Raw genomic sequence first — 26407 nt, 5'->3', positions numbered from 1 at the left:
CTCCTTCAGCCCCAAGCTTGGGGCTTGCCCCTGTCCCTGCTGCTCTGCTGGGGCCCCCAAGCTGATGGTGGCACTCACTGCTGCCAAGGGCTTGTGGTGGGACTGGCAAGGAGGAAGACCTGCAGCTCTCAGGGTCTGAAAAGTCAGCACCAACTCTCCATTCAGAGCCTCCATTCAGGCCAGGGCAGGCAGGGAGCGCAGCAAGGGCTGAGGACACTCATAGCACAAAGCCAGAGCCCAGACAGACCAGAGAGCAGATTTGACAGCAGGTTGGCCCAGGCTTGTTTTGGGCAGGGAGGTGCCCAGGAGCTGTGCCCATGGCCCCCAGTCACTCTCATCCAGCCAGCTCAGCCTGGCTTGGGGTTTGCCCTGAAGTGGCCCCAGGGGCACATGGGGTGATTTTCCAGTTGGCATCTCACCTCCTCCAGCCCTCAAGTGCCAAAATATTCCCCAGCCCTTGGCAGCGGCATTGGCCCTGACATCCCAGGGCACAGTGTGCCAGGTGGCACAGGCATGGCTGGAATACGCCACAATATCCCCACCACAAAATTCTGCCCAAGATGGAGCAACCCCTGCAAAAAGGCAGCTGCTTGGGGGATCTGTGCACACCCTGTGTAGCAAAAGGAGACAGAACAACGGCACAAGCTGCAAGAAGGGAAAACTTGATGGGATTTCAGGGGAAAAAATGTTCCTCCTGAGGCCAGCACTGTCTGGAGACAGCCCCAGCAAGGTGATGGGGGCAATCCCATCCTTGGAGATTCTCCTAATTCAGCTGGATATGGCTCCAAGCTGTAGCACCATGCCTCTGCTGAGCAGGAGATGCACCAAGTCCTCCAGCCATCTCTTACAGCTTAAAATTTTCTTTGCTTCATTCAGCAAGATCCCTGCAAAGGTCTGCACAGGTTCCTGCATGGCATCTGAAGGTAAGGCAGTGAGTTCACTTACGTGGCACCTTCCCAGCCCTGTCCTGCCAGCCTGTGGATGGAGATCCAGCAGGATTTTGCACATTCTCCAGTCCATGTCCCACCACCATGCTCCAGCACCCAGCCCTGTGAAACCCACAATTCAGCCCCTGTCTGCATTGTGCCAGTGCTGATGGTCTCTGCTGCCCACACCATTCCTCAGGCCCTGCTGGGCCCACTGGGAGCTGCACACACACTGCAAGATGTAAATTATGATTTATTGGAGTATCTTCTGCCACACAGATAACAAAGGCTCCTCCAGACATCTGACTGGACCCTCCTGACAGCCCAGCCCTTCCCTGGACAGAAAACACTGAAGCTCTGTGCCTGTTTCTTGTCCCCAAGCTGTCCCCTGAGCTCTCAGGTGCCCAGGATGAGCCATGAACGTGGTCCAGCTCAGGAGAAAGAGAGTGGCAAGGAATACCACAGGCAGCAGCACAAGAGACCTCCTACCAGTTTCTAGAAGTAGGAAAAAAAGGGAAAGTAAGAGGTGATGCTACAGATCCAGAGCAGAGAGATGATCTGTGAGAAGCCAAGAAGGAGACAATTGTTCTGCAGACCACTGAGCAGGGCCTTTTTTAGGGCATCTCCCCCCCTTTCCTGTGGACAAGATACAGCACTGAAAGGTGAGCAGGAGGTGCCAGCTGCATATTGGACACTTATCGGCACCTGCATGGGCCCAGGGTCTGGAACTTGGCTTCCTCTCCTTCCCTCCCAAAAAGTGATGTCCATTCCTGCCCAGCAACAAAGGATGTTCAGGCAGAGCAGCACAGCACACCTGGGCCCACCAGCTCAGGAGTCCAACTTGATGAAGACTTTTGGCCTTGAGAAAATTCTGATCGCCTCGTCTATCTGGGAGAGCTTCCTCTCGAGCTCTACCCGCCTCTTCTGCATCTTGAGGCTGTCTCCACGCATGGGCAGCAGAACCAGGTCCTTTGTCAGCTGCTCCTGGCCTGTAAAAAGAGAAAAAAAAAAAGTTGTGTAAGTTGAAGAGCAAAGAAACCCATCCTTTTCCTGGTGCTATAACCATGAACACAATGGCAGCACTAGAACAAGGGCCTAGAATCCTTAAACTTAAAAAAAACCTTAAAGCTCTGCTGGGTAAGGATCTGAGGGACCTGCTCCAGCTTTGAGAACCAAGGATCAGACTAGAGACCTCTGAAGGTGCCTTTCAACCAAAATCTTTCTAAGATTTTAGGAGCAATAGCAATCCTAACATCAGGTCCACTGGACAAGTCTGCTGCAGAGAGCCAGTCCTGTAACCTGCAGGACATTGATTGCTCTTTCCATGCACACAGTTCACATCCTGCCTACATATGCCTTAATCCAGGCAACTCTCCAAGTGGCAGGAATCTGTGTCCCTGTGTCTCTTCTCCCTTATCCTGTCTAGGATTATCTGTTTTTCTGAGCTGCAATCCCTGTTTCCTTTTCCTCTCACTCTGCTTCAGATTGCTGAGGGTCTCCAGCCGCTGGCTCTCGGGCATCATGGTGTGACCGGGCGGCGTGTCGGGGTCTGGCAGGTTTCGCAGCCGCTCCTCCATCTGCTTGCGCCACAACTCCTTCCTCTCCAGCAGGCTGGAGGCAAAGGAGAGCAGGTGTCAGCACATCTGGCAGGAGTGGCCCAGGGGCACAGGCAGAGGCCAGGAATGTGCCCTTCAAAACCCACCAGGTTCCGTGTCACTGGCTGAGGGCCCCAGGGACCCAAGTGCTGGCACACACCCTCATGGTGGGGGATACACCATGTTTAAATCACACACGTGGGCCAGCAAATGTGCTCCACAAGGGGCTGCTGGGAGAGATGCACTCAGATGCATGTGACACAGGCTCCTTGCAGACAAGGGCTGCTGCTCCTTGTTTCTGGCTCACTGAGTCCTCACCAAACCATCTGTGGGTCAGTGGCAGAAGGAAGTTGGACAGAGCAGCTCAGAGCCAGGGATGCTTGCAGAAGACAGCACAGCCAAAGGACTGGCACCACAGTCAGTCCTAGGACAGGGTCTGTTTTCCATGCCGAGCCCCAAAATGTACAGCACTAGCTGGATGTTCCCTGGATGCCAGGCCCAAGGCAGGACGAACACTTGTGAGACAGAGCAAGCTCTCTGCCTCTCCAAAACGAGACTTTTTCATGCCAAAGCCACATCACATGGAACAAAACTTAGAGGGACAGCAGCACATTTCTCAAGGCACACAGAGCTTCCCCACATCAACATCATTGTACAACAGCAAGCAAGGGAGGAGGAGACAAAACTCCCTCTGAACCCTGTTACACTGGGCATGGGATGCTGGTTAGGTCAAGAAAGCAGGAGGGACAGTGTTGTCCCCAGGTGACAGAAAATGGCACTGCTGCACATTGTGAGTGCGCCTCTGTGCCCAGCCCATCTCTCCAGGCAGAAGCTGGGGAGTGCAGCTAAGGCTGTTGCAGTCTCATGGAGCAGAGAGGGGCACACATACTACTGGGGGACGTGGCCCTTTTGCTTGGCATTGTATTCCTCCTGCTCCCGCTGCTTCTGCTCCAGCAGCTCGGCCAGCGCCTGCAGGGACTGGGAGCGGCGCAGAGGGGCCCGCTTGGCACTGCAGGCATTGTGCCTGATGAAGTCAACGCTCCTGCCCTCCACCTGCACCTGGAAAAGAGAGAGAGAGGCATCAGGCTGGGCACGTGCACACAGCCAGCTGCCACTGCCCATGCAAGGGAAAAAATGCACCACACAAGATACTGAATTGTGTGACAGCAGGACAGACAGACCCTCAGCACAGCCCATCTCAGTGTGCAGCCACACACAGGAAGGAGCTATGGCCATGGTTTGGGAAGGCAGGCACCAAAAGCCAAGCCTAAACCTGGCCTCTGTAAGGTCCCCAAGATGACCACATACCTTAAAAGCCAGAAGGACAGAAAAAAACAGGCTTGACAATAGTCCCCATGATTCTTACTGATGAATTTTGAGGGCAGAGGAAAAACAGGTTGGGCGCTCACCAGGCCAAGAAATGCAACAGAAACCCTGGCAGAGCAGGAATTTTGCTGATCCTTGGGGCACTTCCCCAGAGACAGCACCTCCACCACAGCTCTTCTGCTGGATGAAACAATGGAGAAGGTGGCTGTGTTTGCATTTAAGATTTCCCTGGTATTTCTCCTTTGTAGATCATGTCCTGTTTAATTAAGTCATTCATGGCATTTAGGAACCAACAAACTGACAATCTCACACTCGCCAAGGGAAAAGGACATGAGTCATGGAGCTGTTTAGGACCTCCCAAACAGACTACTTGCAAGGTTTAACTACCAATGTTGATTTAACTCTCCTTACTAAAACGCACACCCATTTCCCAAATTTTTATCTAACATCCAGAAGCCACAGTTCCTTTGATTACATTGGGAACAGCCTCCAAATCCCCAAGACCTCCTGTAAAGCCCTTGGAATAGCAGATTTGAGATTGCTGGCATGAAGAGGTGGAATTTTCACAGGGAACTTCATGATCTCCCTAACTATGAGTGAGGATGAAGCTAGAATTAACAGACCCTGAATATCCATCTCACCACCCCAGTGACCAAGACTCTGTTCCTTCCCTTCAGCCAGGAACAGCATTTACAGATCTCCCTGATCATGCAGCACATCTGACCCAACGCTTTAGAAGAAGACATGAAGAGTTCAAAGCAGGAGCAATGGATCAGTGTAACTCACCTTGGTTTCAGCACCCTGTGCCTCTGGAGACTCTGTGTCTGCTCCTGCTTTTGCTCTGACAGGCCTTGGGGACAGTGGCCTGCATGGCTTGATCCCAGAGCCACAGCGAGAATATGCCCTCAGGAAATTCACAGCCTCGGGATTTGGAGGTGGGGAGGTCTCCTGAGAAAGGCAAGAAAAGATCCACCAGTGGAGGGAGGCTGCAGCAAAGAAAAATCCTCTAAACCAAGTTTGGGTGGTGAACCATGAGCTCAGCCACAGGTTTCCAGCAGGCACACGACAGCACAGGCTTTCTGCCATGGCCCAGCAGAAGATCTTGGGGGATCTGTAGTCAGTCAGCAAAGGCAACCAAACAGCAACAGATCCAGACCTGGCCACTGAATGAACCACTAAATTTTCTGCAGAAAAACATTTGGATCAAGCAGGTAGGGATGCAGCTGCTTGCTGAGGTGCTGTTCTCAAGTGCTGCTCTGCTCAGCACCTCAAATCTGTGGTTATATCACTCTAGAAAGAAAAAGGAGCAGAGAGTGAAGGAGTCTGATAGAACTGTACCTGAGGGGCATCTTCAAAGGCTGTGGCATAGAGTGATAGTACTTGATGTCTAGCAGGTGGTCTGGGACTATCTCAGACAGTCTTTTTGCAAACAAACCCTGAAAACTGAAAGTTTACAGTGTGGCAAGTGGGTGACCTAATGAAAAATGCAGCTGGGGCACTGCTCTGCCCTGGGGAGTGATGGGAATTGCACAGGGCCACCCCCAGATCTCTACAAATACCCAAGGTCTCAGCTGAACTGGAGCTCCCTGGGGAAGATTTCTTCTTGCCTGGCCCATTCAGCTGGGCAGAGCTGCAGACTGATGGGATTGGGCAGCCACACTGGTGGGTTTGGTGTGAGGAGCAGGGTATGGCATGCCCTCATCACTGCCCAGACTGTTCTTGCTCAGAAGATGATCAGCCTTGTTTCAAAAGGAGATCTGTGTCTCTCTGGTAAGTTAATGAGAATTGCCTTTACCCAACACAGCTGGCTCGAAGTTGTTTGAATCTGTGACCTCAGGAGCACAGAGCACAGCTTGCCCCATCTCCCCCTATGGAGCACTGGGACTGCCAGAACCCTTTCCAAGACAACTGCTACAGTTAACAGCCTCAGGGACAGATGACAGAGAAAAAGCTCTGCATTAGTCATCAAGATCCAGCAGAATCAACTGAAACTCTCAGCAGCAGTAGCAGCTCCACAGAAGATGGAGATTCTTCACAGGAACTACCTCAGCTCTAGGAGGGCCACAGCAACAGTTAAAGCATCATGAGTCAGTGCCAGGGCCTCTCTGGAGGAATACACAGAGCACAAGTAACGCACCACGCAGAAACTGCCTGCGCAGAGACCACCCCCTTTCCCCAAAACAAAGGAAGAAATGAGCTCAATCTTCCTCTGATCCAGAGGATTTGTCAAACAAGAGCGTAGGCTTGTGTTCTTGAAGCACTCGTGGGTTTGCTCCCATGTGTGGAAGGGTCACAGATATCAGAGGTTGGTGACACACCAGGAAGGGACACAGCATTTGGAACCACCGGCTTGGGAATCATCCTGCCAAATTTTTGCAGCTGTTATCAATACATGTCATTTTAGCACCGAAAGCTGGCCACAGAAAGGGAAAGCAATGCAGAGATGAGGAGGAACTTAAAGGCTCCAACTCAGCACCCACACAGGCTGTGCTGACTTATGAGGCCTCCACCTTGACTGCCTGGAGATGTCTGTGTGACCCCCCTGAGCAGTGGTTATTCACCAGGACAATCACTTGGGGAATAATGTGTGGAACACCCTGCCCTCTCACTGTGCATCCCCAGGGTGGGAATAGTTGGACTGGGGCTCAGTGCAGCCTGCAGATCTACCTCTGAGAACCACGATCCACGGGGTAAAACACCACAGTCTTTTGGCACAAACCCCAGAGAAGCGCTGCCCCAAACACAGGGAAGCTGAAAAGCCAGATGGGAGAATCTCTTGGTAGAAAACATGGCTGTGACGGAGAAGCAGGACAGGGATTATTGCAGCAATCACTCTCTGGATCCAAACCACATGCTCTCACTCACAGCCCCACTGCCACATTGTGCTTCAGCACTGAGGGGCCTCCAGATCCTGTGGACTCCAGGACTCCCTTGTCTCCATCATCCCCCCATCCTTCATGGCTGAGCCATACCCCAAATCTGGAGAGTTCAAGAGCTCCTCCACAGATACCAACCTGCAGCTTGGCCTTCACCTTTGACTCCACATTCTCGTATTTCTGGGATTTCCACAGAGCTTTCACAGGCTTGGGCTGGCTGTGCTCTTGGGCTCGCTCCTTCTCTTTGCACTTCCTCTGAATCTCCTTTATTCGCCTCACGTTTTCCTTCTCGTAGTCCTTGGCCTCTTTCCCTGCTCAGCAAAGGGAGACACATCTTCACCTCCCAGACACTGCCACAGGATAGAGGCTCTCGGAGCGCTGGCACCAGAGCCACAGATCCCTTCCAAAGCTGGTCCAACAGCCCACAGAACCAGCAAGTTCTTCCCTCCCTTGCAGACTAGACCATCTCTGCATCCTGCCCCTGTTAGATGCACACTCCCAGGCTGAGCCTTCTGCCAGAGGATCCCACCGTGCCCAGATGAGCACCAGACCAGGTCTGTGCACACTGCTGGTTCACAGACTCCCTTGTTCTCCCCTTGTCCCAGTATGGACTATGCCAGACAAGCCATGCCAACATCCTCTCAAGAGCAAGGTCAATTCCCAGTTCAGCTCACATGGTGTTTCTGAAGCACAGAGGGCTGCAGAGCCTTGAACTTGCACTGTTCCTGGTTTCAGGGTCAGCCACTGTCCCATGTTCAAGTGGACACAACCAAGATTAGGGATTAGGGATTGTTTTGTTTTGGAATCAAAAATTATCCTTCCTTGGGCTCTCCAAGACAGGGAATATCTCAGCTGACATAACCTCATGTTCATCTGTTCCCTCCCTGCTTGGGCACAGCAGTTGTGGCATCTACCACATTGGCACCAACCCAGGGCACTGCCAGCACATGAAGTACATTAAAATGACACACAGGGCTCAACCTTATCTCCTTCCTGGACCTCTGAATGTATTCTGGGTGACATCCCTGCCCTGGAGAAGGGAACATCTTTTGCAGAGATGCTCTCACATCCACATACAGACACTCTTCCAAGATCCTGCCTGGCTTCACCAATTAGGAACTTGCCGTGTTCCTCAACACATCAAGGTTTTGTTTGATTCATACAGAAGTTTGACTATAAAGAAGTCCAAATTTTTGCACCTTTTTTCAAGTCCCTCTTCCCATTCTAAACCTGAGACTGGAGCCAAAACATCACTGGCTCCAGCACAGGTGATTGCACTGCCAGGCCAAAAGCTGCAGGTGGGGTGACCAGTCCTATGAAGCTCAAGTTCTCCCCAGGCAGCAGATCCTGGGAATCCACCCCAAATCCCCAATGCTTCATCCCTGGCCCCAAAGGCAGCTGAGGCCAGTGATTTGGCTGTGCTTACTCTTAACTGGCATCCCCTCGTCAAGACAGACCCCTTGAAGCTGCAGTAAGAGGCTGAGTGTCCCTTTCTGTCCCTTCTCCAGGAAGTCCTTCCCACTGGGGCGAATGCGAGGGGCTGGCTGGGCCTGGTGGGCACTGCCCAAAGCAGGGTAGGGGTTGGGAACAGAGTCCAGGGGGCCAGAGGTTAAATACAGCTTCTGAGCATTTCCTTCCAGCCTCCCTCGAGCTGCAGAGAAAGAAAAAGGAGAACCTTGTCAGGAAATGATCTTACCTCAGTTTTCTGCACCCACAGCTCACAAACAATGTGAAGACCCCCCCTTCACCTCTGCCTTATGCTTTCCCATCTTTCAACCAGCTGTACCACTTTAGGATCAGCATCAGCAGCACCTTCATCAATATGAATAGAGACTGTCAAGGACACCAAGGGATAAGGACATCAAGCTGTGCCATGCCAAAGCACAAACCCCAAAACCTGTAACAAGCATCAAGGACTCACCTGAGAAGGGACGTTTGTAATACTCTGGAAAGAGTGTTGGGTCTGGAGGAATGGGTCCAGAAATCCTGGATGGCCCTTCACACATCCTGCCACACGTTGCTCTGCCTCTGCCACAGAAGCCAACCACCACTGAGAACAGAAATGAACAGGACTGACTGAGCCACTGAAAAGTCACATTATAGATATACATAGATATAGATATATACACACATATGTATAGGGGAATTTCTGACTTTTGTTTGACACCTCACCCCCAGCTCCAGAGATGTCCTGCAGGTAGCAACAACTCCAAAATGGACTTCATGCAGGTGAAACAAGAGGTCCACCAGCACTGTCTCTGCTCTGGGTCTTATCAGTGTTTTTACCAGTGCTGAAAATGTCCACAGTTACTGTAATATTTATTGGTTCCTTTGGTACAAAAATCCTTCCTGGCTTTGTTCTCCCATATGGAAGCATCTAATGCAGACACAGGAGTGAACAGGAAACATGAAGTAGCTGGCCATCATCTGACAGGTTTTAGCTTGAGATTTGAATTATCCTGTACCCTGGGCTCCCTCTAAATGGCTCCTGTGGTTCAAACACAATTAGTCCAGAGGAAGCTGAAGCTCCTGCCCTCCATGGCCATATCCTCCCTGAGAACACACCTGTGCTGTCACCATCCCTCAGCAGGCTGGGGCTGACCCCCAGAAAGACAAACACTTTACAAAAAGACCAAGCACTTCACTCCAGGACCATGTGGGGCAGAGACTGGATTTCTGGGGAAGAGCCCAGATGGTTTCTCAGGTCTTGGGGAGAACAGAGTTACTTTTCAAAGCAGCACAGATCCACAAGTCCCTGCCCTGGTCCACACAGGTCCCTGTTGCTTCTCTTCTCTCCATAACAGAAGCACAGACCCTTCCACCAGGAAGGGACAGGAGCAGCCAGCACCAATTTCCCTGCACTGTTCACCAAGACCTCCTGGACAGCAGTTTTATACCTACAATAAACCCACTCAGAACATGAGCATGCAGGATGCCACACCAGCAGGCACAGACTGCTGCTGAGCTCTCAGCAGATACCACAAGTGCCTCATCAGAGTCACACCACAATTTTGACAGGCGCCAGGGTAGCTTGGCTGGAGTCACTGCTGTAAGAGCTGGGGCTACAACCTGTACTCCCTGACTCCTGAGGCAGTAATTTAAACATTTCTGAGACAACTCAATGGGAAGAACCCCTTTCAGGATCCTTGGCATACCAGCACTGACAGGACGCAGCATCTGCAGTTTAATTTATAAACCAATAAATGATCAGTGCAAGGCTGAGTGAGTCTGAGTCATAGCAACTAATGCACTGCAGTCTTCCTTGCTAAATCACCCCTGTTGACATGAGACCCATTAGCAAAATGCTGTTATCCATCTCCTGGACACAACAGCAGAGGCAATGCAAGCAGTGTTCACTGCTGCACACCAGTGTGCATGTGCATCCTGTACCCAGCTGCTCTGGAAAAGCTGTTTCTGAGAAGCAGGGACAGACTCTTAGCCAGAGATAAAAGGATGCTGGCTTGGTATTATTTAATCTCCTCAATAATGGATCCAACTAAGCCAGAACAGCCTCTCCTATTCTAGAGGGGAAAAAAAAAAAAAGCGAACATTCACCATGAGATCACTCCAGAACAGCTACTGGCTTTGAAATGCACATCTGATCTTGATCTGAACTCGAGTCCCAACCCAGTGATTTACACGCAAAATGACAGGCTGAAATCAAGACCTGTAAGAGAGCAGACAATTATTGCGGGGGACTGAAGGAGGAAAGGCAAGTTGATGGGAGGTGGGGGATGGAAAGCTCGTTTTATACCTTCACATCCCAACTGCACCCTGCCCTGCTGCAGGGAATTTGCAAATGACACCCACTCCCTGATTTACAAGTCACACCACCTCTGGCTTGGGATCTTGCAAGATCAGACAACCTCATTACAATAGGGAGCATCTTGCCTATGCAGGGACCTAGGAGGGACACAAGCCCCCAGCAGCAGGGTCCCAGCCCTGGGAAGCAGCTGCCAAGCCTCAGTTACCAACCACTGGCACAGACTTCCCGAGCTGCTGCTGCTCTGCTCCTGCTGACCATGGGCCTATTTGGGGGACACGAGTGGAAGAGCCTCACGGCTCACTCCTGCCAAGAGGGACTGTATGACCTCTGCTGTCATTCCCCCCTGCTTCACTTCTCGGGACAGCTTTGCAGCACCAACAGTCCTCTGCTGAGCCAGCTGCACTCACTGCCCCTGCATCAAACAAGTCACTTCTTTCACTGGGCTTGTTTGCTGTCCGTGTAACCTTTTGTCCAAAAGGAACATGACTTTTACATCCACAGAGGGATCAGAGAAGCACTGGAGCAAGCACCAGGGAAACACAGCAAGAACACATACTTATGAACACAGAGGAGAGGGATGAGAGAACAGGGTCAGCCCTCTTGGGCAGTGACCTGATCCCTGCCTGCACCCAGGAAAGCATCTCCTTTGCCACCACATCAGAAACCTAAACATCAACAACTCAGTACCTGCTGCCACCAGACACACACCATTATTCACAGGCTGTGAGATGCAGGCACACTCTGCAGAACCAAGCTGAATAAATCCAGGGAAACAGATACCAGTGTGCCACTCCTCTCTCCCCCCAACCAGCCTGCGGGCTCCCTAGGGAAGAGTCACAGCTCCCAGCCACCCTACACAGCTACAGGGGACACAGAGCAGTTGCTGGAGTAACCCAACAACTTCAACACTGCTCATTCAGCCCAGTGTGCTGCTCCCTTCCCCACCAGGAACATGGCTTTATGCTGGCCCAGGAACCAAGCAATGCAGGCTTCAGTTCTCTCTCTCTCCCAGTGTCTGCAAGTTTAATAACCATTAACTCGACTCTATGCCCTTTGCTGCAGCTGACCAAGTGGTAAAAATGCTACTTATCCCCCTGGTAAACAGAGCCCTTTCAGAGCCTGTAAGAACCACAGCTTCCTTTTGTGGCTTGTTTTTGGCATCATAGTTAAGGTAACTGCAAACCATGGGAACAGACAAGCCTCAGGCAGGTGCATTTCACAGCCTTGAACCCTCGGCATCTGACTTTGAAGCATTCCCTCTCCTTCACAGATGACATTTTCACTGTGCCTGGGTCCCTGGCCAGGAAGCTGCTACCACACACAGAGCTGATGCCAGCCCAGCTTCTTGCCTTCATGAGCCAATCTCTGCAAAAAGCATGGGAAAAACATCCCACGGTTGTGATAAGCTGTGATAAGCAGAGCAAGTCATCTGCAGCAAATCAAAGGGCTAATCTCTGTGCAGCTGGTCTTGCATGTTTGATTCCTTCCTCAACAGTGTTAGCTGAAATGGAAAGTCACATCAGGATAACTTCCATGCCTGAGGGCTGCACCAAAACACCACCAATGGATCTGTGACTATTTCTCCTGAAGAACTGGAAGTCAAGACCAGAGGTCAATGTGCTGTGAACTTACCCAGTGGTTTTTGTCCCTGCCTAAGCCTTCTCCTTGCTGACTACTATGGGAGAAATTAACATTCTCCTTTTTAACGCTATTCTCCACACAGGTTTCCCCAGGTCTCATCAGCTCTTCCCCATCTGCCAGTCTCAAAGACCCATTTTTCCTTTTGTCTCTCTGAAAACAGAGGGACAGGTACAGCCAGGTGTGATAGCGGCATTTGTATTTCTGCAAGCTGGTGTCTACCAACAGCTCTTTAGGAATAAAGCCAGCTTGGACAGTCTTCCCAGGGAGTCAGACGGATTTCCTGCAGCAGCTGGGGCAGGAGCTGAACGAGGGCCGCGCTCAGCACTGGAAGGTGGGCAGAGGCTGATGCGGCTATTACAGAGCTGCAGCCCAATCCTCACTCCGGAGGGCAAGGATAGATGACGACGGAGGCCCCACCTCAACGCGTGGGATTCCTCTCGGCTGCAAGGACGAGCCCCGTGCCGAGAGCCGGCACCGCGCTGGGGACACCGCCGGGGGACGGGACACCCCTGCGGGCCCTGCCTGGCTCCCTTCGCCCGGGGCTCGCCGGGGTGCCGGGGCCCGCAGCCTTCCCCGCGGGCGCTGCCCCGGGCCCGGCGCTTCCCGGTCCGCCTCCCCGTCGTCCCCGGCCTGCACCGCTCCCGAGCCCCGAGAGGACTCACCGAGGGAGGCCGCGGAGAAGCGCTCCCGGCCGGGCCGGGCTGGGCTGGGCCCGCCCGCCGGCAGCCGAGGCCCCGGCCCGGGCCCCCCGCCCCCCGGCACCCGGCGCTCCCGCCGGGAGGGGCGGGCCCGGCCCCGAGCGCCCCCGGCGCCGCTCCCGAGGCCCCGCCGCCTGTGCCCGGCCAGCCGCAGCACACGGGGGACGCTGATCCCCCGGCCGGCCCCGGGCCCTAATGCACAACATCTGCACGAAACACGCAGCGATCGCACGGGGGAATCCAGGCTTCACGGCTGGAATCCGCCTCGCCCAAAGGGGCGCTCCTGCGGTCACCATCCCGCTCTGCCCGTGCAGACAGCTCCGGGCTGTAGCCAGCCCACCAGAGACCCCTTCCACACAACTCTCCGGTCATGTCTCTTTCTCACCCGGGAGTCTCGGCACCCTCCTTGCTTCACTGGGATCATCTGGAGATGTTTTGTGCTTTCTTCTTCTCCTAGAGAAGGAGCTGGACTTTAGATTTTTTTTCTGCCCAGTACAAACTCAGTGACAAAAGCACAAAGGAAGGTTCTCAGTTCCAGAAGGACAGCTTCAAAACAGACCCCAAACTGGCATGAAAACAGTCAGGGGTCTTCTATCTGAATGAAGGAATGAGACTGCCAGGTGAGCTCAGGACACATTATCTATTTTATACAGCATACAGATTCCACAGACATTAGATGCTCACATCCGAGGCAGGATCATTGAGTATATAATCCTGACCCTGCACCGGAGAACCCCAAGAATCCCACCCTGTGCCTCCCATTGCCCAAATTCTCCTTGAACTCTGGCAAGCTTGGGGCTGTGACCACTTCCCTGGGGAGACTATTCCAGTCCCCAATCGCTTTGGGAGAAGAACCCTTTCCTAATATCCACTCTAACCCTGCACTTCCTTCACACAGCTTACAGTAGAGATGAGATTGCACAGAACACAAGAGCAGCCATTTAAAAAAACCCTTTAAAACAGTACAGCAATAGACTTGTTTCTGTCAGTCTGGAAAGTAAATATCCAAAGCTAAATACCTAATTTACACACCAAGCAAAGAAAGTGGTCCCATCGTCCCATGCAGGGATTTGCTTCTTACTTGGTGTCTTCTGGCAACCTCTACAATAAGTAAGGAAGGACTCACTAGATGCTGAGTCCCAGCTCTGAGGTTCCTGCTCACTTTTATTAGGATGGTTTTAGATTGACCAAATCAAATACAAGCACACAGCTGCATAGAGAATTTCCTCAACAAACACAATTTTTTTATTTCTGTAGAAAACATGATACTTTTCAGGAAGGTCCAGCTTATGAAACAGCAGCGTGCATGTTAATATACATAAATACACAGGGTTACAATTTAGTGGGAAATACATTTAAAAAAAAAAAAAAGCTTTCAAGTACACAAAACAAATGTAGTAAAATTAGACTATCCTTTCCACATACCTGCCTCAGAGAGAAACATTTCTCAAAAGGAATGAACTCCCACTCCATCATCTGCCAACAAATCTCTCCACTGGACACCAGCTGCAGGAGTGTGAAGATGGGCTGGACAGAGGATTAACAGCCAGTGTCTGAGATCAAGAACACATTTACCCACGGCAGTTCAGTCCCTGTTCTCTCAGCTATCAGGATGTGTGTAGTGTGACAGTTACGCAGCCAGCACATTAAGAGAGCTGCAAGAGGTAGGAAATACCTCCTTCCTTCCACTTTCAGGTCCCTGAAAGGTTCATGCTGCACAACTTTGTTACCCACAACACTGTGGCAATCCTGTGACCCTGGGAGGCATTTATTTATTAACAGTCACAGAAATGAGAACGTGGCCCCACAGGCACAGCATCGGTGCTGCCAGGCAGTAAACACAACTGACATAAGCACAGAGCTTATGGAAAAACAGCTGCTGGATGCAGGCAGCCTCTTGAGTAGAAGGAATAATATCCACAGATATGGAAGAACAGCTCAATGCATCACAGACTTCCTGGAGATTTTCCTGCCAAGACACCATCAACAGAGAATTATAGTATAATTTAAATAAAACATCAGTTTGAATGAATTTGAAAGACATTTACCACATACAGGAAGCCAAAAGGCTGATCCTTATGTTAGTAACTTCAATCCTTTCCTTCTTTTTGTCCCGTAGGAGTTTAGAGACCGGTTACATCACTAAACTCTTTTCTAAAATTTTACAAACTGAGGATTAAAACATACATCAGTCTCCAAGAGAGAAGAAAAAGGCATCTGAACAACAGATACTCCCTGATCTTGCTCTACGTGCTCTCATGGTTAAATCAGCAACCTGTGCAACAGGGGTTGTGTCCCATTTCCAAGCCATGCAATGGCAGAGATCCCACAATTCACTTCAGCTACTGCAAGTGCAAAGGGCAATTCAAGTTTTCCTACCAGTCTCCAAGAAAAAAATTAAATGTTTGCAAAAAATAGAAACATTTAAAACTCTTTAAACAATTTAAACCAGAACCGTTCCTATAAGAACATATTTTACATGTTTAAAAAAACCAAGAAACTCAGGCTATTAAATAAGAATCTACATATCTTAAAAACAGGTATTTTTTTTTACATTACAGCCAGAAGTGTTAATTGTCCTATTTTCCAAGGTAGGAATGTTCATAAGTTATTTCTTTGAAGTGCCTCACAGAGGTTTTGGTTGGCATCTGGTTCCTCAGTCATCACCTCCACAGTCTCCCACTCACCTGACCTACTCGATTTCTTGATGGCTTCTACCACACTCTGCATGTAGAGACCATCTTCAAAAGAGGCTGCCATAGACACAGGTTTATGATCCCACGTCCGACGGTCTTCCTGGTCTTGGAAAGACTGCCGCAGGGCTTGCACCATGTACACCATTCCTTTCAGGTAAAGCAGCGGGATGTCCTTAAAGCCCTTATCCAAAAGGCCCTTGTTGACAGGCAGAGAGTCTGTAAACAGTAGTTCTTCCTGGAGCGCAGTGTTCTTCTGCCCGTACAAGTCTGTCCCACGAGCTACGAGGCGCCCGGCAGACCCCACGATCATGACCTCATGGATGAACGACCCGGGCATGTTGAAGTTGAGAGTCACAGTGCAACAGACGCCGTCGCTCATCAGCATCTGGAAAACGCAGAAGTCATCGCTGGTGACGTGGCGGATCCCGCTGATGGCCGTGTTCTGCTTCACAAAAGTCTTGAGCAAACCGTGGACCTTCTCTGCTCTCCTGCTGGTGAGGTGAGTCAGGAGGTCGATGATGTAGGTGCCCATGGTGTGCAGCCCACCCCCTCCCATGAGCTCGTCACAGATCCAGTTGTACTTGTGGCTGAGCAGGCTCCCCCCGTAGACTCGCACATCGCAGATGATGACGTTGCCCACGTAGTGCTCCTCTATCAACTGCTTCATCTTCACAAAGGCGGGCAGGAAACGCAGAACGTTGCCAACGATGCTCATCAGCTTGGGGTAATACCTGGCAGCTGTGACCATCCTGAAGGCATCCACAGAGGTAGCAGCTTTCTCACAAAGCACATTCTTCCCTATTCCTGCAGCACAAATGAAAAAAAAATACAATATTTAGCACACGTGAGCTAAACATGCTCAGATGCCCCAAAGGTTATTGAGAAGTGGTGTTTTTAAGAGTTGGGCTTTCCTGCTGCAATTTCTAAGGTAAAGGTCTGGGAATTGAAGTAGGAATGCCAAGTGCAGCAAGACTCAATAGTGTTTCCTAGATGCTCCGGTTGCAGAGCTGAAAAACTCTCCCAGAGGGAAGCTCCAAATAAAGAGAGGATTTTTACATCATGAAAGATAAATGTCCAAATGGCATCAAAACAAGACACAATATGAGTGCTGTAGTAAAGAAATTATTTGAATACCTGTATAATCAGAGGAGAAAAAAAAAGCCATGTACCCTGCAGGGAAGAGGTGGAGGAAGGGGAGATTTGATTTTCACTTTGTGTTTCACCATTACTATACAATTTTATTTTTTTAATTAATTAATATAAATGGGACATATAATTTACTTATATATAAAAGACATACATACAGGTTCTGTGTACAGAACACAAGAATTAGAAATAATGCTTTGGTAAGTGGACTGTTTTAAAACAACCCTCTCTAATTAGAAAGCAAATCATTTTGGTCTGCACATACAGCCTGTACAATCGGACAAAAGGTGATTGAGTTACACAGACAAGAGCTGCACCCCCAAGCTGACCCACTGCACTGTTATTGCTGCTGATGCACTTTACATCATGCTCAGCATAAGTCAATGGGAGAAGCCAATAATCCTCTTTCTTCCCCTAACTTTAAAGCAAAAAATGAAGTAAAACAAAAGAGCATGACAGTACAAGTCTTAATTCTTATATTTGGAGCTTTACTGGTGTTTCCCTTCTCATGGCAGGGCTTTACTTTTACTGTTTTTTGCTGTTTTACATCTGTTCTGATCAAATACTTATCTAAACATTTTTCAGTGTAATAACCATATTATTCCTAACACGGTTATTACAGACACTAACTGGGGATGCCAGACCTGAAGGTCAGTCATGGCACACTGCAGTTTCTGCCCAAGGATTGCATGAATCACTGCACACGATGGTGGGCACCTCTCTGAAAGCTCCTCTTTAGCCAGGAGCAGACTGTGCTTCCTGCTCAGAACAGCTTTTAACTGACTTCCAGTGAGAAGGTACCAGCACAGGCACCTCAGTCGGTCTGTGGCACGGGAGGGGAAGGCGGATCCCTCTGCGGGTGCCGCTCCCCATGCTCCCCCTCCCGGCTGCACCCAGCCAGCCCTGCAGAAACCCTCCGAGCGAGCCAGGGGCCAGCGCTCCTGTGACACAGCTCAGCCAGGGGACAGCCACAGGAGACTCAGAACCTCTGCTTCTAATAGACACAAGTGAAATCCTGTCAGAAAATGAGAAGACTACAAGTGAGAAATCCCCTATACTGATATGAGTCTACAGCAGCTTTAATGAACAAAGGGTCAGGTCAAACTCCCAGTGGACACCCTGGCTGTGCACTGGTAACCCCCCATTTCCGAGACCATTTCTGACTCCCCGTCCCCAGTCCTGCTGCCAAGGCAAGGCACAACACTCACTTCAGTATTTTTCAGGGCTAGCTGAAGCACCTGGACAAGCCTCTGAAGCTGCTTCAGTCCAGTTTATCTGCCTTGTTTAAATGGCACTTGTCTCCAGGTGGGTTACAGCAAAGCACCACAGGAGAAAGCAAAAGGATGCTCACAGCATCCCGAGCAGATCCACATCCTCAAATCTCACAGAAAACCCAAGTGACCCTGGCTCCATGTACAGCCTGGGTACAGCTCTGCAGCCAGTGCTCTGCGGTGCTGCTGCCCTGCCTGCCCAGCCCTGGGTCCCTGCAGAGGGCACTGAGAGCAGAGACAGCCAAGCCTGGGCACAGCCCTGTCACGCTGGGCAGCTCCTCACACCGGGCTGTCCTTGCTCTGCTGACCAGCCTCACCCTCACCCAGTGCTCTGCCTCTTGTGGCAGCCCAGGCTGAGCCACTTGAGGAGCTAAAACTGGCTGATGCCTTTTTTTGGGATGGCAGCCAGTGCAGCACACTGACAGCTTGGCACAGCCCACCGTGCACTGCCGAGTGCCAGGACGGAGACCTGGGAACACATAACAGCTCTGGGATAATCCTGCTGTTGCCTTCAGTGGAACATCCCTCCAGCTGTCCCCAAGCTCACAGAGATGGCCATGAAGCAAGGACAAGGGCCAAGTCAGAGATGGCTACAAGGTCCCTTACCAACTTAATGCTTTTTGTTTTTCAAGGCAGTGTAGCTTACATCCCTGGGATTGTTACTATTGTTTTGGTAATGAATAACCTGAACTTTGTACCATATTGTTTTCCTAAACCACAGCTGCAAAATTTTCAGTTGAGGCCATCATCAGCCAGGAGACATGAGAGCGTGGATGGGTGCATTTAACTGTGGGACATGAACCACAACACAGATATTTGGTGAAACTTATTTAGTTCCTCCGAGATCAAAAGAAGCACAGATTTAAAGACAGCTTCTTGCTTTGCCTGTTGTGGAGATAAACCATAAGATTATACTGATTTTAATATGAACTATCTCCTGGGCTTTGATCTGTTGTGTCTGGTTCATGAACTCAAACCAGTGTCACTGCTTTGTCCCCAGGCTTGTTCATGGATGCCTGTCAGCAAGAAACTTAGGCAAGGAAACTGCACCACCTAGAAAAACTGGGGGTTTTTCTCCTCTTCACCAGGAACAAAAGTGGAAGCGTAATTTTTAAAAAAAGTAGAAAAATGTACAAAAATAAGTGATTAAAGTGTCACCACTTTAAAACAAACAAACTAAGCCCAACAAAACACAACAGACAAGACCATTATTATTGCACCACTTCTGACATTTCCTAGAGCCCAGTCTCTTGGCAACAAAACACCAATCTGTTATAAACAATTCACAGCCAATAATTCTCTGATTATAACCATCACTGCATCTATCTTAACTTCCAAAGAAAATGTTCCCATCTTTGGCCCTGTCCTGGTTCTGTGTTCCTTCAGAACATTCAGGCACAGGAAACCACCCAACACTGGCTTTAAATAAGTCACGCTATACTGGGCAGCAGACCTGCAAACACCACTGCAATGAACCTGGAAAGCTGAAAGGCAAGATCAGCATCACACTGGGTCTGGGATGTCTGCATCAGTTTGCAGATCAGAACATCTCAGGACAGGGGAAGTGATTGTTACCCTCTCCTGCTACATCCATCTCCCTGGCTCTTTCAGCCTTCCACCTCCTCAGCTTCCATTCAAGCATATGTACAAACTCTGCGTTTCTGCACCAGCTTTGCCTCCCTTTCCTCCTCTGGATAATGCCATCTTATGGGTTCCCAGAGTTCAATGAAGGAATCCTGATGCCTTTTAGTTAATAAATCAGCAAAGAAAGTTCAATCCTCTCCTTTTTAGCCCACTTGATCATCAAGAGCCACAACACCTAGTGAAATGCATATTACCTAACAAGTGCTTTAAAGAGCTTTTAGCATAGTTGAAGAGATAATTTCTAGCTTACAGCTCAAATATTTAAAAATCAGAATACCTTAAAATTCAAAGGACAGTACTCTAACAAGGTAAACAAACAAATCTAACAATGTAAAAAAGAAAAGGAAAAAAAATCCTGAAATCTCTCTCTGCATATCTAAGTGGCATTACAAATGTTTGTGCAGGGACTTGTTTACTTCCAAAAGAAATTACTGTAGAGAAAAGAGGCACAACAAACCACCCTGGCTCACATGGTCTGAGATTACCTGTCCTAAAATTAACTCCTGTATCTCCTGTAAACACAGTAAAAATATCACCCTTGTTATTTACAGAATTACACGCAAACTGACACCCACACTGCACTAGAGGAGAGGACATTAACACTACAAAGTCACACACTGGGGAATTAAGAAATGTCAGGATGCCTGGGCAGTTGGCTCCCATCTCCCTGCCCAACCAGTCTGGGGTGTCATCCCTTCTTTCTCATCTAGTTGGATTCCTCCTGCTGTCCCCAACATCTGCCCTCCTGAGTCAGGTAGAAGGATTCCTCCACCTGGGACCACATCAGCCTGCTACGGACACGGATTTGCCAAGATGGTCCAGGTAGTGGCCAGGGTCACAGCTAAAACAGCATTTCGAATTCACAAGATTCTACTGAGTGCATACAAATATTTTTTCAAAGGCTTTCAACTTCCAAGCTTGATTTTACTTGTGGTGAAAACAAAGAGCTGAACAACCCTCCCCTTCCAGACAAATCTCAGTTTCCTAGTATAGGAAAATCTAAAATGAATTGAACAATTTAAGTTGTTTTGGTTTTGGTTTTTATTTTCTGTTGCTCTGGGTTTTTTTTTAATGGGCATAAAGCCATTTACACTCTCATTACTATCTCTAATATAGCTGATTTTTATTACAAACTCCCTACCATAACTTCAGTCTGAACTGAACAAGATATTTTAGCCCAGTTGCTTCAAGCAGAGCTATAAGCAATTATAACCCCAGGTAACCTTTCTCACAAATGCCACACAAAACTTTCAGCACTTCATTTGCCCATTGGTGCAACCAGAATTGTGCTGGGTAGCAGCTCCAAATTTCAATCTGCCAACAGCCTACGGATTTTTGGTCCAACTGCAAGGATAAAAAGGTACCTAGAGCCTTCACAGCAATTTGCCGAGTTAGCGGTGGAGGGATGTTGATGCAAACCAAATCTACGTCCTGATGCAGCAAGACATCGTCAGTCCTACTCGTGTAGAAGGAGATGTTCATTTCCTCTGCCAGCTGCTTGGCCTCCTCTTCAGTTTTCCCCCAAAGAGCTTCAATGGAGAAGCCTTCTGCCCTCAGCAAGGGTACCAGGACCCGGGCAGCACTACCAGTTCCAAACACACCCACTCCAGGGAGCATTTTCATTCTTCATTCAAGCATCAGGGTCTACACATAAGCCTTCAATAAAACGTCTGGCTCCTCAGCTTGGTGTTCCATCCACAGTTCCTAAAATGTGAAAAGGTAAAAGGCATTATCAGGAAAAGGCACATTGTGATATCAAACACACCTATCCTGAATGCCACCTTCTGTCCCTTGTATGGCTTTCAACATTCTCAAACATCCTTATGACAAAAACCAAAACTCTCAGAAGGTGCAATCTATAAAGATGCAGTATTAAGGGACAAGTCTGACTGACCTATTGCAGAAGAATGGTAAGAAAGCAGCTTGACAGAGTCACTTCCTCAGCTTCAAAACTCAGCACATGGGCAGAGAAACACACACAAGAATGCAGGATAAACCAGACACAGAGAGGCACAAACTGGGAGTGACAGGAAGCAGCAAGAGAACAGGACACAGAGTCTGTCACACCGACAGTAAAAGCAGTGCTGCTCCATTTGTGATGATGTAAGTCCCTAAATGAGATAAAGGTTTGTGAGATGAGGTAATATCTTTTATTAGACCAATTGAAATAGCTGGAAATAATAAACATGCTTTGGGACACATAAATCTTTCTTCCAAATTAAATACACAAACTGAAAACAACTACTTGGATCTTAACAATTTTATGGCAAATAGATAAGTCAGTCTAGAGAAGATACAGAAAATATGTCCTGTGGGGAAAGCCTGGATTCAGTGAGCTTGTTTTTCCTGGGGAGGAGAAGCCTACAAGGAGAGAGAATACCAGTGTTGAAATACACAGAAATCTGCTTTTTGAAAGGAAAAGGGAATTCCTCTGTGTCCACTGTGGGTAGTTAAAAGCTTAGGACAGTTAAAAATATCTCCTTCTGCTAATGCCACTTAATCTCCAGGGATGCAGGGTTTGCACAGAATTATTATATTCCCTACACACAAACATTTGGTCAAGTCACACACTCCTTTTGTTCTTCCAAATATTTCCTGGTAAATCAATTCCTTTGATCCCTACCTGCCTGTCTTAGCACAGCTGCTGTCCACAACTGGCCAAACTGCCTTTAGCACTTGCTTTAGCACCAGCTTCAAGGAGAGATGTCAGAAATGTCCTCCATCTCTGACACCACAGAAACCTACAATCCAGCTTTTGTTCCGTGCCTTTCTGAATTCTCATTTACTACACCCACTTGACCTTTTTTGAATTTTTTTTTGAGGGAAAAACATGACTAATTCAGTTTTTGTTAGAAGCTCATAATAAAAAAGCAAAGACCATATCTAAAAAGAGAACTGATACCAGCACCAGATCAACACCTTTGAAAAGACACCTATAAGCAGCAAGAATCTTGGCCTGTTTCAGCAACAGTGTTACTCATCTCCCCATCCCAAGACACTCACATTAAGTTATAAGACATGAAAGCAAACCCTGACACAGCAGTGGGCAGTACCAGCACAGAATGAAACTACTCCCAGTGCAAGTGCTTTGTTTGCAATCAGCATCTCATTAGTCTGGGGGTGCCTACACTGCCCAGCATGTGTTATAAAACTGAACCCTGACTGAATTCTTAGATACTTTTATAGTACAGACATTAAACTAGAAAACAGAAATGCTTGAGAGTATTTATCTTGCAAAATGCACAAATGTTTACAGATGCTATAAAATAGCTTATGAAATATTTACTTAATTCAGTATGTTTTTCCTTATTCTCTGTGATGTAGCATTTCCAGTGATACTGTCACTGTCATTCTTTGTAAGGATGAACAAAGTTCATTGGCATAAATTCCTTTTTATCCAACATTTAGCAGAACACTCAAATAAGGCAGTGACAAAGATCAAAAGGATCTTGAAAATATTTACTAGTCTACATAAAAGGGTGGGATCCTGGGATACTGGCAAGGAGGATGGCTTCTACCCAGGCTTGCTTTATATAAATCAGAAAAACAAAAAAAATACTCCTTGCAACTGGATGGACAGCAGGCATAACTATTGAAGTCTCCACAAATCTGTTTAGCAGTTTATGGTCTGGAAGAATTAAAAATTCTCACAGCAGAAAGAATATAATCTTCATTTGAAGGGACACAAAGTGAGGTGGAACAGAGACCAGGTGAGTGTGTGTGCCTGCTTGCACCAGATCACACAGAGGTGTCTAACTTACACAAAACCACAATGGTTTAGAAAAGGCTGAATTCGCTGAAAATGCTCTAGAACACCACAGTATGTGCAACAGGAAACTCCTGGTAAGCTCATTTCTGATAAGCTGATCTCTGCAAAACTCGCTCAGTTTGTTACTCTTTCCTGTCTTCCATCTAATTGCCTCTTAAAAATAATCTCGGCCAGGTGGAATTATCTTAAATTCATTTATCCTAAAACACAGTATGCCTCTACACGGGTATCACTAGGAGCTATTGGCACAAACCTACAAAATCTAGTGATTAGCTACCATGCACCAGATCCTGATGCTACAAGGACTTTGGGTCACCAGAAAGAAGAACTAGTACCACCAGAAAGCAAGAAGAAGCCAACCCAGCCTCACGAATGACTTCCAGCAGGGCAGCCCCAGCTCTCTGGGTATGGAGACACAGCTCGCACTGTCAAAGGGCCCCACAGGGCTGGAGACCCCCAACACTGCAGCCACCAGGCTCTGCAGAGTGGCTCTGAGCAGAGGACAAGCTCCTCTTCCCTTCCCTGACAGCCACCTGCAGCCTCCTCTTCCCCCACCAGACTTTTACCAACTGGAAAGTCCTGGTTTGGCAGGGCAGGCACAGCAGGATGGATGTGGCTGCTGAAGGACAGCAAAAAGACTATCACAGGGCAAATCACAGAGCACATGGAACATGAGCAGAACCGAGCAGATGCTGAAAGACCTGTAATGGGAGCTTTTAACAAGGGCTACATGTGGGTACTGCAGTCTTCACACACACACTGCAGACACTCCAGTGCTGGCAGGAGAGGGATTCCAGCCCAGGCCACCCTGAGCAAACAGCCTAAACCCTCAGAAAAAGGCCACTGCTGAGGAGAGGCAGCTGGAATTAACAGTGTAGGAAGAAGGAGCAGAGATCTCAGAAGAACAGCACGGCTTCTGTGCTGCCACAGAAGTCCCCAGAGCACCATCATCTGGAGCTCTATGTGCACATCTGGTGCTTTTCCTCTAAGCAGGGGGGGAGCAGAACTGGAAGTGCTGCAGAGGTGATCAAAAGCACCAAGATCTTCTGAAAAGGAAGACCTAAGCAAAGAAAGATTCCTCAGTTTGGAAGAGACATCACAGGTAATAAAGTCAAGAGTGAACTTAGGCTGGAGAAAACCAAAATTTTCTCTGTTCTTCACCATGTAAGAGCACATCAAATGGAGCTCAGAGAAGGCAGGATCAAAACAATCTGAAGGAGATGGTTCCTTGCAGCAAACTTTTTTAAGCTGTGAAGTGCCCTTGCCACAAGACAGTGCAGACATTTGTCATTTACAGGGAGTGAAAAGACTCTTGTCTATCCACTGAGGCTCACTGAATGCACAGAAATCACATCTAGCACTGAACAGAAAACTAGAGAAAACTGATTTTGGCAGATCATGGGAACAGCTCTGAGAAAGAAGTGCCTGAAAATGGTACTAGCATCAGCTTATTATCAGGTACAATTTCTACATATTTACTTTAGAACTCACCAAGCCTCAAACCTTCAAACAAACCTCAGCAAATTATTTACAAAAACTAAAATCTTTAGTGAGAACCCACCCCTGGAAAACCCAAAATTAACTTTTATGGGCAACTGAAACCAGACTGCAACAGATATCTTGCATGTCAGGAGATAAAAAATCAGTCTCTTTTTAACAGAAATGAAATAATCAATCCTGCAACATCATTCTGACTTAAATTTTCCAAGAGAAGCTCTTGAGAGCTCTGCCATTCCTTTTTTTGGTGGCCACAAAGCACCTTCATTTTTGCTGAATTTCACGGTGATTCTGAAGTCACATCCTGGTCATAGAAAGGAGCTTTTGACTCTTTTGGTATGCATAGCAACAAGAGGTTTGTGATCCCATGCAATGAAAAACCTGATGGTTCCTACAGGATCCCATTCAATCCCATGTTGAAGCAGTCTGGGAGCTCCAAATGCAGAAGTCTCAAAAACAAAATAGTACAGTAAAGGATCACAGGGCCCAGAAACTGTTGTGGACCATTACAGATGGCCAAAGGTGGTGAAAGAATAACAACCCATGTTCAGAAAGGTGCTGGCCAGGGTAGCACTGGCTCTGTGTAAAGAGAATGCTTTTCACATCTCTGACTTATCCTAAAAAGTTCCATTTGGGTTCCAAGAAAGATGAGGCACATGGTGGAGGAGCACACCAGCAAGCACTTCTGCCCTTTGGCACAAATATACTTGAGGCTCTGTATGGCATGGTTCACGTGTTGATGTCAAAAGTGACGTGCTTTTTTTACGAAACGTGCTTTTGATTCAGTGCCAGCGGGTTGTGGGATAACCCACAAGTCCACACTCCCACCACACCTCGAGACAAGCCCAGCACAGCTCTGTGTCCTTCCTGGTGTGGATGTACTGCAGCGAAGGCCCCGTTCCAGGCACAACACTTCCCACAGGTGCCGCCCGAGGTCGAAGGTGCCAATGAGAACCGTGCCGGAGACAGCAGCACCTGGAAAATCCTGGAAACCAAACCGGCCTTCATGCAAAGCTCATGGCAGCCCCGGGGATGCCTCTGGCATGGTCCACGATGCTCTGCGCTGCCCGGGGCTGCGGGGCTTGGGCTGCGGCTCTTCGTGTGCAGGTTCCTCACAGGGCTGGACGGGACAGAGCTCACCTCACCTCTGGAACAGGGCAGGGCTCACCTCGCCTCGGCTCACCTCGCCTCACCTCACCTCGCCTCACCTCACCTCGCCTCACCTCACCTCACCTCACCTCACCTCACCAGATCTTCCCCCTTCAGGGGTCTGGACGGGACAGGCCCCACCTCACCCCGCCGGCCCACACGGAGTTGGTACCCCCGGCCCCTTCCCAGCCTCTCCCGGCCCCGCGCCCTCCGGTAGGACCGCGATCCCCTCGCCGCCCAGCGGCCCCGGGAGAGCGGAGGAGCCCGGGGGGGCTCGAGGGGTCCGAGCCGCCCTCACCTGTGCCCGGCCGGGCCACCGGGGTTGTCCCGCCTGGCGCATCCTCGGGCCGGGCGCGCTCCCGAGGCGGCCGCGCGCTCCCGGGGCGGCGCCCCTGCCCGGGCCGCGC

At 49.1% G+C, this 26407-nt stretch overlaps 2 protein-coding genes across 7 annotated transcripts; both read right to left on the bottom strand.

Annotated features, from left to right (window-relative positions):
- Window positions 1–1159: 1159 nt before the first annotated feature.
- Window positions 1160–12899, bottom strand: ENKD1 (enkurin domain containing 1). 3 transcript variants are annotated; one of them, XM_088062180.1, is made up of 10 exons: window positions 12793–12899; window positions 10279–10390; window positions 8645–8773; window positions 8150–8374; window positions 6862–7034; window positions 4634–4795; window positions 3411–3580; window positions 2401–2537; window positions 1741–1915; window positions 1160–1421 (listed from the first exon to the last, which is right to left on the bottom strand). In XM_088062180.1, the coding sequence occupies exons 3-9, from the start codon at window positions 8727–8729 to the stop codon at window positions 1755–1757; spliced, it is 1113 nt and encodes a 370-aa protein (XP_087918306.1). In that variant the 5' UTR covers window positions 8730–8773; window positions 10279–10390; window positions 12793–12899; the 3' UTR covers window positions 1160–1421; window positions 1741–1754. The 3 variants fall into 3 exon arrangements, with proteins under 3 accessions (XP_087918306.1, XP_014112616.1, XP_014112617.1); XM_014257141.2 differs by having other exon boundaries at window positions 1160–1915; XM_014257142.2 differs by lacking the exon at window positions 10279–10390 and having other exon boundaries at window positions 1160–1915; window positions 12793–12883.
- A 1144-nt stretch (window positions 12900–14043) lies between these two features.
- GFOD2 (Gfo/Idh/MocA-like oxidoreductase domain containing 2) lies at window positions 14044–26382 on the bottom strand. Of its 4 annotated transcripts, none has more exons than XM_088062179.1 (4): window positions 26299–26382; window positions 20950–21289; window positions 15516–16328; window positions 14044–14797 (listed from the first exon to the last, which is right to left on the bottom strand). In XM_088062179.1, exons 2-4 carry the CDS (start codon window positions 21206–21208, stop codon window positions 14775–14777), a joined length of 1095 nt encoding a protein of 364 aa, XP_087918305.1. In that variant the 5' UTR covers window positions 21209–21289; window positions 26299–26382; the 3' UTR covers window positions 14044–14774. The 4 variants fall into 4 exon arrangements, with proteins under 4 accessions (XP_087918305.1, XP_087918304.1, XP_087918303.1 ...); XM_088062178.1 differs by adding an exon at window positions 25114–25971 and having other exon boundaries at window positions 14044–16328; window positions 26299–26327; XM_088062177.1 differs by having other exon boundaries at window positions 14044–16328.
- Window positions 26383–26407: the final 25 nt, after the last annotated feature.

This window comes from Pseudopodoces humilis, chromosome 14 (genome assembly GCF_049639895.1).
Source record: "Pseudopodoces humilis isolate 2021_Gansu_Grassland_sample_001 chromosome 14, ASM4963989v1, whole genome shotgun sequence".
In the NCBI taxonomy this organism is placed as follows: domain Eukaryota; kingdom Metazoa; phylum Chordata; class Aves; order Passeriformes; family Paridae; genus Pseudopodoces; species Pseudopodoces humilis.
The sequence above is the reverse complement of the archived record's forward strand: the minus strand, read 5'-3'. Positions and strand labels throughout refer to the sequence as shown.

What these genes read in the sequence shown, in the direction of transcription:
- ENKD1 (XM_014257141.2), bottom strand. Translation starts at nt 8,729, where the DNA reads ATGTGTGAAGGGCCATCCAGGATTTCTGGACCCATTCCTCCAGACCCA. An exon ending in TTACAAACGTCCCTTCTCAG is followed by an intron (nt 8,375 to 8,644) that starts GTGAGTCCTTGA and finishes CTTTCTCTGCAG; the next exon opens with CTCGAGGGAGGCTGGAAGGA. An exon ending in AGGTGAAGGCCAAGCTGCAG is followed by an intron (nt 4,796 to 6,861) that starts GTTGGTATCTGT and finishes TGCCTTTCTCAG; the next exon opens with GAGACCTCCCCACCTCCAAA.
- GFOD2 (XM_088062177.1), bottom strand. Translation starts at nt 21,208, where the DNA reads ATGAAAATGCTCCCTGGAGTGGGTGTGTTTGGAACTGGTAGTGCTGCC. An exon ending in AATTGCTGTGAAGGCTCTAG is followed by an intron (nt 16,329 to 20,949) that starts GTACCTTTTTAT and finishes TTTGTGCTGCAG; the next exon opens with GAATAGGGAAGAATGTGCTT.